At 30.6% G+C, this 14,571-nt stretch overlaps 1 protein-coding gene across 1 annotated transcript in view; it reads right to left on the bottom strand.

Moving 5' to 3' along the window:
• Positions 1–14,571, bottom strand: part of LOC108757233 (E3 ubiquitin-protein ligase RBBP6) — a 29,879-nt gene that overhangs the window by 7,631 nt on the left and 7,677 nt on the right. Inside the window, 9 exon segments of the mRNA XM_018501682.1 lie at positions 1,538–1,669; positions 1,671–1,709; positions 7,547–7,840; positions 10,079–10,273; positions 10,363–10,650; positions 10,728–10,797; positions 11,320–11,632; positions 11,726–11,975; positions 13,334–13,595. Of these exon segments, the coding sequence (XP_018357184.1) occupies positions 1,538–1,669; positions 1,671–1,709; positions 7,547–7,840; positions 10,079–10,273; positions 10,363–10,650; positions 10,728–10,797; positions 11,320–11,632; positions 11,726–11,975; positions 13,334–13,595 (1,843 nt within the window).

Here is a 14,571-nt window from a genome sequence, read left to right as displayed (position 1 = left end):
ATATATATATATATAATATATATAAATAGCTATATAAATATATTAAAATTTTTATTTTCTCTCATCATTATTACAATATATCTTAATAATTAAATAAAATTTTATGTATATAGACAGATACTATTCGCAATTAGCATACATTAATATTGACAGGTACGTGTTCTCCCCCCCCCCCCTCTCTCTGTGTGTGTGTGTGTGTGTGTGGGCGCGCGCGCGCGCTGTATGAGAGAAGGATGAGCGTGTATATCTGTGTGATGTATGCGTAGATATTGGCGCATGTATATTTAAAAAAATCGACAATCTTATAATGAATTCGGCACACATGCACTGACTCCGCTCTAGTGCTGCTTTGACATAGTGCGAGTGCAGAACCACTTTAGTGCTATGCCAAATTGCACTGTCAGAAACGTCAGTGCAATATTTCTTGAACTCATTTGGTTCATTCGATTGATTCGAATATAAATTCAGCACTACACTAGCTCAGTTTTCATTTTTGTCGAATATGACAATCTTAACGCACTGAAACAGTGTGCACAAGCTGAATGCGTGGCACTGAAAAAGTTCGCACTCAGTACGCACTAGTGTGGTCTACCGAATTCGCTATTAGTCGTGATATAAAAAACAAACAGATCTATTTCATTCGATGGCGCAACATTCCAAAATCGGTACAAGGCCTAGGGTAACTGTCCCTATTAATGGCTGTGTTCGTAGAACGTTTATTTTGCAACTGTTGGAAATATTCTTCACGCTGATTGATATGCTTTTAAATCAAAAGGAATGGTCCTATCTCATTAGAGAATCATAAAACGGTTGCAAAACTATCGTGTTCTGCTGAACGCAGCTAATGTGCTTTTGTATTTCAATAAGCCATAAAGAAAACTAGCACGAATAAATAAAAAAAAATTTTTTTTTATTAAATTAAATTATTAATATATATGATATCAAAGATAATATTTTAGTTTTTAACTATTAAAATATTTTAAACACTTTTCGAAAGATATGAGGAATCTATTAATACGTACCGCAAAATGTTAAGCTTGTCCTTATTAATGTACCCTGTATTGAAACTGAGAACATTGTTACGAATGTATACTATTGAAATAAGTATAATTAAGATAAGTATAATTAAAATAATAATTTATATAATATTAACTTAAACAATTAGCTTAAATTTATTACTTGTAACTATATGTTAAAATGAGTCAAATGCGAATAGATACATAAATTGGGGGCACATTAATAGGGCTATTGCCGTTTGAAGGACTCGCTAATAGGAACAAAAACATGTTTTTTATTTTTATTTCAAATAATTATAAAGTATTAATACTTTTTAGATTAAAGAAATATTATAAGAAAAAGAAATAATTGAAAAATCGATATTGATTGCATGCAGATAAAATTGAAGTTACAATACTTAATAATTAATTCAGTAATAAGCAAATTGGCTAAAAGGCACATTAACAAGGACAATTACCTTACTTTTCGTACGTATGCCGATGGTGCGCACGCAAGTTGTACACAAACATACGGGACCTACAATTTAATGCCAGTTCCGAACGGCAGTTCAAGAGGTTTTCTTGGCAATAGATACTCTTGGTGGTTTGCAAGATCACCGAAGAGGAGCAACAAGCGCATGAAAATTTCTTGATCTATCAGGGATCGAACCCGAGTCTCCCCTAGCATAATAGACTCGCGCGCCGTCTATCATGCTACGCTCGTGCTCAAACAGATATTTATAACAAAATTAAATACATAAAAAAATACAAAAAATTTTATATAGAGTAAAAATTTCACTGTGCTCATAAATCATACTCTCATTAACATACTTTATTATCTCATTATTGTTCAAAATATAATGTCAATACTGTCTTAAAAATAAATTAAGTAATTAATTAAATAACGATTTCTTATATTTTTTACTTTTCAGATATAGAAGCGTATTAAGTATGAAAGGCCTAAAACGCATTTTTTCTTCAGTCTTCTCTTCAGTATTTATAAATACATTACAGCTATTGGATTGGAGAAAAAGTTCTGCGGAATTTTGTAGCAAAAAGCTCGAAATTATATACAGAATATATTTGTTTCAAAATTTTCGACTATTTGACGTGAAAGCTTAAAGTTTTTCATAAAAGTTCGTTTTTAAAAAATGTTTCTACAACTCTTTGTTACCAAATTACACGCGGATTAAATAAAAGAGCTTTCTGATTTTGATTGTTCATAACTCCGTTAAAAATCATCGTACTGTAATTAATAAAATAGATTGTTAAAGCTGAAACGTTGCTCTATCAAGTAGTGTAATTGCCAATTTTTAAAAAAATAGAATATATGCACATTTGAGTTAAAAATGTGATTTAAAATTATTAGTAAGTGGCTCAAATAAATTACAAAGATTAAATAATAAAGAGCATACGGCCACGACAAAGGATGTAAATAAGTTGTATATATTTTAAAAATTTTCAAATAAATAAGTAGACGTTTCGGTCAAGATTTGACCATCTTCAGTATATAAAAGATGATATTAAAAACTTCTAACTAAAACGCAAGTCAAAAGTTAAAATAGTGATAAATAGACTAAAAATTATATGATATTCGCAAACGCAATAGTTCGTTGAAAATTACATAACTTTGTTCTTCTTCGCATTAATATAAAAATAAAAATAAGAGGAAGAGTCTTGTGTCAACTGTACTAAATTGTTTGTCATTATTCTTAAAAAAGGATGCAACCTTCATGACAAGATACGCAATTATTAAGTTTTGGACTGAATGAACTCAAGCTTTTTGTGTCTAATCATCCAAATCTTTTAATTACTAGAGCTGACAAGGGCAACACCACAATGATTTTAACCTTGAATGACTACATACATAAAATATATGAAATTCTCTCAGATAATAATACTTACAGAATGATAAAAAAAGATTCTACCAACAAATTGACTACGGCAATACAATCGCTTTTAACATTTTGGAAATCAAAGGGTTTTATAGATCAAGTGGTATATAAAAAATTGTATGTTTCCGATGGAGATCTACCGAGATCATATGGGCTGCCAAAAGTACACAAGGAGGGTATCCCCCTAAGAATGATTGTTAGTTGTATCAATAGTCCCTTCTACAAGTTAGCGGTTTATTTAAAAGATATCATTGACAAAAGTCTAAATAAAAATTTTGGTTATATAAAAAACAGCTTCGAGTTGGTTAAAAAAATCAATGGCTTGCCTTTGCAGGAAAATTATCGTATATTTTCCTTTGACATTGTGTCTATGTACTCTAATATACCTAAGGAGTTGGCGTTAAAGAATGTATTGAGTAGATGGGACTTGATTTGTAAAAATACTTCTATCACCTATCTTGAGTTTAAAAGAGCCATCTCCATCATTTTAAATTCTACGTTCTTTAAATTTAATAACGATATTTACGAACAAATTTTTGATCTGCCCATGGGATCTCCTCTTTCTCCGATTTTAGCTGATGTAGTGATCCAGGATTTGGAGAATGACATTTTTAATACACTCACCACGCACATTTCTTTTTATTTTCGGTATGTGGATGATATCGTTTTTGCGGCTCCGAATAATCTCATTACCAGCATTTTAGATTCTTTCAATGAGTACCATGAGCGCATCAAATTTACAGTGGATTTTGGCGATGACACAGGCATAAACTTTCTGGACGTCAAACTATTGATTGATAGAGGGAGAATTATTTTTGATATATATAAGAAGCCTAAAAACTCGGGTAGATATCTGAATTTTTATTCGAATCAACCTATCTCACACAAAAGAGGTGTGGTGATTGGTTTATTGGACAGAGTTCTATTTCTTTCTCATCCAAAATTCCACAACATCTGTTCCTTAATCACCACTCTACAACGTAACGGATACCCGTTGCAATTTTTATTTGCGATAAACAACAGAATTAAAATTTGGTCAGTAAAAAAGAATTTTAATGTCATTAAACAACATAATGTTAATTTCCACGCGGATACGTCAATCATAAACAAAAAATTCTTTACTATTCCGTACCTTAAGCGAACCTCTGAGAAATTCAAATCAACGTTAAACAAGTTTCAATTTGATTTGGTATACAAACTTATGAAACAGCATGAATAGGTTCATAAAAACGGAAAAAAAAAGATTAAAAAAGAGGAATTTTCGAATGTTGTATACCAAGTTAATTGCAAGGATTGCAATTAATCATACGTTGGTCAGACCAAAAGAAAATTAAAGACTCGTCTAAAAGAACATATGAATGATTTGAAAAAACTTGCTAGCTCCCATTCGGTTATCACATGCCACAGACTGGAGAAGGACCATGAGATGGATTGGGAAAATGCAAAGATATTGGATTCAGAAGGTTCCTATTACAAAAGATTGGTTGCAGAAATGATACATATTAAAGTGCAAAAAAATGGTTTAAACAAACAGAGCGATACTGAAAGGTTCCCCGAAGTCTATCTCCCACTTATTGAAAATAGTTTTAAGTCTCACTCCTAACATTTTCTCCTTCCTTTCTTTTCTTTACCCCTTCCTTATCCTTCCTTAATATAAATATACCATGGTTGTTGGCCTTTGTCAGTATTAGGACGATAAAATTAATTAATACTTAAACGTATTACATATCTTGATGTACTAATGAGTCTTCATGCCCTGAGATACGTGTAAGTTATCTGTTTTTCATAATTTTGTTATGCTGCTAAAAATTTTATTGTTCAATAAATTGTGCTTACAGAAAGAACAAAGGAAATATATTTTGGTTAAATTAATTCTTCCTTTGTATTTTTGTTTTACAATAGAACTGGGTAATTGCATATCTTGTCATGAAGGTTGCATCGTTTTTTAAGAATAATGACAAACAGTTTAGTACAGTTGACACAAGACTCTTACTCTTATTTTTATTTTTATATTAATGCGAAGAAGAACAAAGTTATGTAATTTTCAACGAACTATTGCGTTTGCGAATATCATATAATTTTTAGTCTATTTATCACTATTTTAACTTTTGACTTGCGTTTTAGTTAGAAGTTTTTAATATCATCTTTTATTGTACTGAGGATGGTCCTCAAATCTTGACCGAAACGTCCCAAATCTTGACCGAAACGTCTACTTATTTATTTGAAAATTTTTAAAAAATATACAACTTATTTACATCCTTTGTCGTGGCTGTATGCTCTTTATTATTTAACCTTAAAAATGTGATATTACTATTCTTTTTTTTCATTGCATAATGAAGTTATAAGGAATATCACATATAATATAGTAATATCACATTTTTAACTCAAATTTCTATATATTTTACATTAAAAAAATTAGCATGATATTATTCGATAAAGTAATGTTTCAGCTTTAAGAATCTGTTTGTTTAATTGCAGTACGATGATTTTTAATGTAGTTTATGAGCAATCAAAGTCAGAATGCTCCTTTTTATGTACTTAACTCAAGAACAAGAAATCGTAGAAATTTTTAAAAAACAATTTTGTAAGGAAAACTCCAAACTTTCATGATATAGATAGTCGAAAATTTTCGCAAATATTTTTTGACACGTAACAGACCTACAAAGTGAAAAGAAAAATTCCCTTTTTTCAATTCTCAATTTTCTAGATATATATAAAAATTACAAAACTCACATAAATTCAAAAAATATAGTAACCATTCGAAAGTAGAGATTTCAAGCTTTAAAACATTTTGTAAATTTAAATTTTGATCATTTTTAACAAAGATATTATATATATAATTTTGAGCTAACAAAATACCGCACAACTTTTCCTCCAAGTCAATATATATAAAGAAAAATATATTAATTTGTACAATCGAATCATGAAACAAGAGTTAATCAAACACAATAAATTCACACACAATATCCAATATATCATTCTTGTAAAAATTAAAATATTATATAAATATATAAGCTGCATAAATTTGATATATAGCAAAAACTCCACATATATCCGTACATACTTTATGCACATATTACATGTATTCATATTGTATATACAAATATATATGTGTATGTTTGAAAAATATATATCTTTTTTTCAATTATTTTCTATACTTATGGATACTAAAATTGTTTATTTAGGGCAGAATAAAAAATAATAATTTAAAAAATTATAAAGAATTAAATGTAACTAAAGGAAAAAGAAATATTTGCAGAAAGAAGGTGTGAAAGATTTAAAATATTGTACTTTATTATTTACCATCCTTGTAATTTTTCTATTTTAATTTTTATGTTTAAGAACTCTGTATCAATAAGTGAAGCTCGGTGAATGTTATGAAAAAATAAACACCACATAGTTAATATACAAATGATCTTTATTATTTTTTGAAGTAATTCCTCCTAAAGACAATACACTTCTAACAACATTTATACATTATTGTGAAAATTTTGTGAAAATTATTCCTTGGATATATCGTCTTATATCTTGTTATCGATTCTGAATGTTCGAAATGTCTGTAACAGTCCCTTTTATCTTCTCCTTTAATTTAGAGCTCAAAAAAAATCTGATGGAGCAAGATTAGAGGAGTAGAGAAAGTGATTCAAATGATAATGCAATGCTAGTTCAAGAATTACTGTATATGTTTTGAATCAGAACCCCAGATAGAACGCAGTTATAATTAAATCATAATATCATCATCATGACTTCATTTGATATATAAAAATAAACTTAAAATTATTAAGATCATAACGATGCCTTTATAATATTATTATGACTTCTGTGTTTGAGGTGTGACAAGACAACTTAAGGCCATATCTAAAGATGATTTTTTACAGAGTTTTCGCAAATTGAACGTTATCTGAAATATATTGTCTTTAGGACGTATTACTTTGGAAGACAATAAAGGTCATTCGTAGGTGACTTGGGATAGTGCAGATAACTTGGGACAGCATGTATTTTTGTTAAATTTAATCGTGGTATCCATCCACGAGTCTCTAAAGGAAGTTTAAGTTTTTTTTAGTGACTCATGGATGGATGCCACAATTAAATTTAACAAAAATACATGCTGTCCCAAGTTACCTATATTGTTCCACCTACATTTGCGGTATATTAATTAAGTAATGTTTATTTTCTCATGACATTCATCGAACTTTATTGTCATATCGTATGTGTGTGTGCATGCGCACGCGCGCGTGTATACACACATATACATATAAAGCAAATGTGTGCACAATATATATGTATATAAAATACTGTATGCATAGAAAATAATCTTTTAATTTAGCAACATTATATTCTTCGTAACACACAAAAAGGATAATCTTTATTCTTTTTAAACTTGGATGGAACATAGAAATGTTTATTATCAAATTTATGCAATGTAACTGCATGTTTAACTTGTATATGCATTGTCAAAATGACTTGCAGAATTGTTTCAGTACGTCGGCATTTCACGCTAACAAGATAATTTGATTTATATACCATGTCGCTTTTGTATAATTCATTAGCCATAGTTTCGAAGCTTGTTTGTTTATAAATAAACTAATAGCATGTCGGTAGATTATCTGCATAACGTAGTGTACATGAATGAAAGTACTATTGAGGCGAAAATACCTGTTGTAGGAATCATAATAGTCTTTCCTGTCCGTAGGTGAAGGTCCCAATGACATAAGCGGTGGTGGATGACCTCCAGTGACTAGGTGCGGCATTAATGGCGGTATATGTTGGGATGGCTGATTTCTTCCTATAGGATATCTCGGCAGCGGTCTCTCCCTAGGCGGTAAATCACGTTCACGATCACGAAATGGATAATCATGAGCCGGTGAATCGCCGTAGTAAGTGTTATATCCATCTCGAGGTTCGCGTGATCGCGGTCTATCTCTCTCACGATCTCTCTCTCTTTGAAATCTGAAAAATTAAACCATTCGTAATACATTAATGGGCTTTCTATAATAAGTCATAACTTAAGCTTAAGTCTTAAACCGTGAGAAATTGGCCAATCACAGTCGAATGTGTAAGAAGACTAATTATTTATACGATTAGTCATTTCTTATGGCTTAAGGGAATTCTAAAGACGATTAGGTATATTGTAAATAGCACTTATACGCAGATGATTTACATATCATTGACACATCACTATATCAATATCTCACGCATGCCACACATACACATAAATTTTCGTATAACAATTATGTTATATTAATTATTTCATTAAACATCTAAGTCCAATTTTAAGAATTCCACGCTATTTCTTTATACAATCTACTAGTAGACTATTATTCCGTAAATACAGATTGCAGGGTTGTTAGCAAAAAAGAAAAAAAAATTTTCTTGACTCTTCCCGGTCACTTTTTGAAAAAATTCTCTGATTAACACCTGAAAGATTCTTAATAGAATAGAAACAAAGAAAAATATTAAAATATTTTATTTTATAAATAGTACAATAAAAACTATTTATATTCAATGAATTATTCACCTTGAACAAGTTGCAAATGTAAATAATAATATGATACTTGCAGTGTGTTGTAAACTTTAAATATACAACTACTGATACCATGATGACTAAATAACAAATAAATTACGGGAAATGACGGATATACATATATCTTCGTTCTGCACATTTTTTATTGAAATTTTTGTCCATATTCATAGTCAAACCTTATATTTAGCTCCCTTAAGTTTATCTTTAGATATGCTCAGTAGCAAATAAAATAATTATGGAGCATCTAAAGTTTAGATAGCTTTCACTTTTCTCGATTTTCTCTAATTTCCTTGACTGCTAACAACCCTGTACATAGCTTTTTTTATATGAAGTAAATGTTCTCAGGACGTGATAGCTCTGGAGCGCTATATTGGACTAAGAAATGGTAAAATTTCGAAATTTTTTGTCATTCTCAGCGTAGACTCCATCTCATATATATATAGACACGTATTAATGCGTATACTTTAATTCTGGAAAAGAATTTTCAAATCAGTAAGAGAGGAAAAAAGTAATTGTTATATGAAAATTATATGATTTAGTCGGTAATACTAGTGTTCTTAGTCTGAATAAATTCTCGAAAATTTTGAGAAAAAACTCAGTTTTTTCTGGTTTTTTTCCTTACCATATTTTTACAAACTTTTTCCAAGGTAATTATATTTTTATTGTTCTTTATGTCAATGATTTCATTAAATTGTTAATTTCTTTTACTTTTAAGAATTCTAAGAAATAAATCATATATGAATAGTTTTCTGTCATGATCATTTATGAAATTAAAAAAAAAATTTAAATAAATTTCTCTCTCTCTTTCTCTCCTGTTTAAAAACATTGAATATTAATTAAAGAAAGAAATCATAATACCAGAATTGAACCTCCTACACCGAAATATTTACCGTTTTCTTTCCAATGTCCAAAAAAAAAAGAGGCAAAACAAACCGTGTAAGAAGTTCAATGCTGAAGTATAATGCCGGAAAAAAAAAACAAATTTCTTATAAGAATGTTATTACGTACGTATTGCCGTATGACAAAGTTTGCAGGTATGTTCATATGTTATTTGGTTGCTGCATAAAATATTTCTAGACTCGAGAATTTTTCCATCCTACAGTCAATCAACCCGAAAAATCTGTCATATATGTAATAATGCTAAAGAAGATAAATCTTCTATTATTTGTAAAAAATAATTTAAAATAATTTAAAGCGACATTCTATCATTAAATTCAAATATTTGCGAAAAAGAACCTATTAAAAGAATATTTTTTGGAAAAAAAAAGGAAAAAATTTAATTTTTTGTTCCTCAATTTCATTTTTTCAGAAAATTAAGAACATATAAAAGAGTATTTTTAAAAATTTTTCTGCATTTTTCGAAAAAAAAAATTGGGAAAATACAAGATTTTTTCTTGATTTTATTTTTCCGGAAAATTAAGAACACTTTAAAAGAGCATTTAAAAAAATTGTCCGTATTTTTCAGAAAAAAACCATAAGAAATTCAGGTTTTTTTCCTCGTTTTATTTTTCTGGAAAATTAAGAACTCTAAGTAATACAGACGACTTTAGAATCCCCTTAAAATTTAGAGTTAAGGTAATGACTTATTGTAGAATGATAAACGTATTCAGAATGCATTTTACAAGATGTCTTTTGTATAATGATGAATATTATGCGAAGCATACCTCGGAGGTGATCTGACTGGTGATCGATATCTAGGCAATAAGTCGCGATCTCGATCCCGCTCACGGTCTCTGTCGCGGTCGCGGTCACGGTCACGATCACGGTCTCTCTCTCTGTCCCTTTCCCGATCTCTTTCTCTATCTCTATCTCTCGATGGAGATGGTCTCGGCGACTGACTACGAGAATACGATCTAGATCTGCAACATTAGATAAAACTTGAAGAATAGAATAATAATAATAATAATAATAACTAAATAAACCTTGCATGTTAAAACTACAGAAGTACCTGCTGATAGAGAAGCTGCCACTTCTTGATCTACGTTTTGGAGTACGACTACGAGGTCGGAGTGGTAACGGCGACCTTGTTGATCTCCGCTTCGACGGCGGACTGCGAGATCGACTGATACGAGACGCAAAAGGCGATCTACGACCAAAAGAGCGTGATCTAGATCGACTGTAACTACGTGATCGGGATCGCGTTCTGCTTCTTCTTCTATGTTTCCCTAAACGTCGATCTCTCTCATCCTTCTCTCGGAGCATTCGCTCGAATGCTTCCAATGGATCGTCAATGATTCTGAAGAATGAAATGTATATTAATAACATTGTATTGATCTTTACTAACCAAGGAAAATTACTGGAAAATTAACTTACCCAGGCGGATTTCTATTGTGTATATTTCTACCCAATCCAGGTGGTGGTGGTTGCAGATTTCGATATCCCACTGAAACAAGATACAAATGAAATGCTAAAATGAAAAACAGAAATGAAATAATTCAAATCAACATCAAAATATATAAGATTCTTATAAGATGCTTCGAAAAGTACAAATAAATAAGTGTCAAATTGAAGTATTTACTTGTATGTAATGGTTATTCTACAATGTGCTTTATGTTTTCTGCTTTTTGCTATTTTTTACTTCTTGTCTTTTTGCTTCTTATCCGGTTTTTTGTTTTATGTCGTCCGAGATAAAAGTTTGGAAGAAAAAGGAAATACGTAGCAAGAAATGCAATTGTTGATAAAACGGTTGCAAAAAAAGGAAAAAAGTAAAACGTAAAAAGCAAGAAACAGGAAGCAAAGAACACATTGTAAAATAGGCTTAAAGTGTTTTGCTTTTATAACAAAACTTTTCAAAAATGAATGCAATGAAAAGTGCTTTCAGGAAGTAAATGTTTTTGTATTTAAAGTATATGTATCTCTTTTTTTTAGCTATATATTTGTATCGAATGGAATAAATGTTGCTTACTATGATGCAGTCCTCTCATTGGTCCTCTTGGTGGCCCATTATAGTTTCGAGGCGGCTGAGATGGTCGATATCCTTGTTGCTGGTAAGGAGGTCTATCGTATCTTGGTGGTCCGTAATGCGATCCCTGTTGATGCGGATATATCGGTATTCGATGACTCATATATGGGTCCGGCAAAAGCGGAGGATTATGCGGAGGTACATTTGGCGGCGGCTGATTATAATTTGGTGGTGGAATGCGCTCTTCACCTGGTGGAAAAGGCAGTAATGGTGGTTGATTGCCAGATGAAGGAACGTGCAAATGTGGTTCGTCGACCTGAAATATTGCAGAAATGTGCAGCGACGAATAAATAGAAATGTTCAAGTATAAAAAAGTTCTCTTTATGTAAAGAGAATGTTCTGCTCTTACCGTTGGAGTACCCGCACGGTCTTCATTAGATCTACGTATTCCACTGTCATAATGCATAGCAGGTGGATAATGTCCATCGTCTGCTAAATGACCCTGATAGCTCTTAGAAGGAGGTGGGTTCATTAAGTGAGGTAACACCGCACTCGACGATGGATATTCGCCGTGTTGGGAGTGTCTGGGCGACAGGGATCGATTTCGATTGTGATTCAATGGCCGTAAATTCTCAATTCTACGTCCACGCTCTCCGCTTCTGCATTGTTATGGAAAATGAACAAAATGTGTAACTTAATTCAGTTTCTAAAAAAATAATAAATAAAATGCCAATTTGAACCGACACTGGTTATTAGTGTGTATTTTAATATCATTTATTCAAAGTGAATATTAAACGTATACGTTTCGATCTACGGTCAAGATTTTCTTCAATACAAAAGATATATTAACAAAATTACATAATGGTAGCACATACGAGTATAAACCAATAACATAAAAAGCGAGAAAAAACGTGGTAGTGATGTCCGAGTTAATCTTGGTCATTAAATTACTAAGTTAACTAAAAAGAAAAATATTTTATTTTAAAAAACACAACCGACCTAAGAGTTTAAAAATAAAAAAAATTGCAAACATGAGATTATACACAAAAAAACTTACACGACTGTCAAGATTGAACTGTTTTTATAAGGTTTGTTGCACATATTCTATTAAACTGTTCCATTTACTGTGTAAAGCAAATGTGAATAAATTAAAAAGTTAATATAAATAACAGTAAAAAACTAATTTTAGTTCACTTATATGAAATCAAATTTTAAAGATATTAGACACGACGTAACTGTTTGGAAGACAGATATAAAAAAGTGAGAGAAACGGTAAATAACAGAACACGTACTTACAAAGAAAATAAGTAAAAATATAAATAATAAATAAAGTATAAACGATATAGATTGGAAGCATTACGTCTTTGAAAATAGATCAATATATAACGGACCAAGAGAAAGTGTATCGTTTTGTAAATTCAGATCTTATTTTTGTTTTTTAATATGTATCATTTCTGATAACAATCTTTTATGTAGAATTTTGCTCTTTGTCTAAAATATGTACGTTGTACCAATTAAAATCATGAAATAAGTCCATCCGATGTTGTGTAATAACTGAATATTGAATCGTTTTTCTATTAATATGATTCCTATGTTCATTTATGCACGTTTTTAGGCATCTACTTGTCTGTCCAACATTCGATGCATCACAATTATCATAGTCAATCTTATATACATTAGATTGAGAAGATTGAGGTAGCACATCTTTCTAAACTTTAATAAATCTATTGAGCTTATTTATGCTTCTATAAGTAATTTTAATATATCTTTTGTACTGAAGAGGATCTTGATCGTAGGTCGTAACGTATACGTTTAATAATATTCACTTCGAATAAATGGTTAAATTAAATGGTAATTAAAACACACTAATAACCAGTGTCGACTCAAATTGGCATTTTATTTATTATTTTTTTAGAATGTTCTTTAGAGCCTATTGATTTTATTGTTTTTAATTCAGTTTATCTTTTATATCATAATAAGGATTTGGTGAGATAAGATTTGCTTTTCTTGTATCTACCTGTCGCGATGTCCATCCCTGCTGAAGCTTCGTCGACGTTCTCTCGATTGACGTTCTCCTGAGTATTCATTGTCTCGTTCTTTCTTATCGCGGCTGGAAGGATCGCTTCGTTCACGTTCTCTCTCTGGCGAACTCACGAGGGCAGGAATCGGGAGTAGAGGTTCTGTTCCTGGAGGAGGAGGCACCTCAGTTTCCTCATCAGTTGTTAGTTTTGTTATTGAATCGCTTTGCAAGTGTGACTCTGAAGTAGATTCAGGCAGAGCTGTCAGAAGCATATCACGTATAAGTAGGCAATTCAAATTGGCGATTATTATAGCTTACTAAACAGCGGATTAACGATACATCCTTGAAATTTATCGAATTGCCGTAGGCAGGATTCTTTTACACACTCTCCTTTTCATGGTGCATTTGAGGTTATGTGTTTGATATTGTCAGCTGGCCGACATAAATTTGATAAAATATATTCGTCAATGATATATGATTCTAGTGAAATAGACACGTTATCCAGCACATCTCATCGCGACAAGGCTATTTTTTTATATATCATGTATTATATGAATAAAAAAAAGTCGAAACTATACATTGATTACATACTCCAATATAATGGCGCCTGTCTGTTTACGTACAATAGAAAAATATACGGAGGGAGTATTCATGTTACAACGCACGCTCGCATGTATATACGTAAAAAATGGCTTGTTATATATGTTACAGCATAAAATAATATTTCATATATATGCGATGAAACGAAAGAGAGTGAGATATTATGAATAATTGTCTATCTGTCATTTTTTTTCCTATTTATACATATGTGAGGGTAGAAATATATTTTTCATCCAATGTAAGATCAAAGATATATCATTAATCAATACACTTGCACTACTTAAATATATGTTCTTAAATATTAAATATTTGATTAAAATTAATAAAATTCAATTAGTAATGTATAATATGTATCTATATTTATGTGTGCGAATAAGCTATTTTAACATTTATATACTTTACATATGTCGAATTAAATTATTTTAATATAATAAATCCTGATAATTTAAAAAGTCTGTGTGTGTGTGTGTGTGTGTATAAATACATTTGTGTATGTATAAAATTTTGAACACTAAATAACTTGAAAACATTATTTTCACGAATAGTAATAATAAGAGAGATAATTCTGCTGATCAGAATCTTGAATATAAAAATATTTTCTTGAATATAAAAAAAAAATTGCACATATATTTCTT

Source organism: Trachymyrmex septentrionalis, unplaced genomic scaffold, assembly GCF_001594115.1.
Source record: "Trachymyrmex septentrionalis isolate Tsep2-gDNA-1 unplaced genomic scaffold, Tsep1.0 scaffold134, whole genome shotgun sequence".
NCBI classification, from domain to species: domain Eukaryota; kingdom Metazoa; phylum Arthropoda; class Insecta; order Hymenoptera; family Formicidae; genus Trachymyrmex; species Trachymyrmex septentrionalis.
This window is presented reverse-complemented; position numbering and strand designations above follow the sequence as displayed.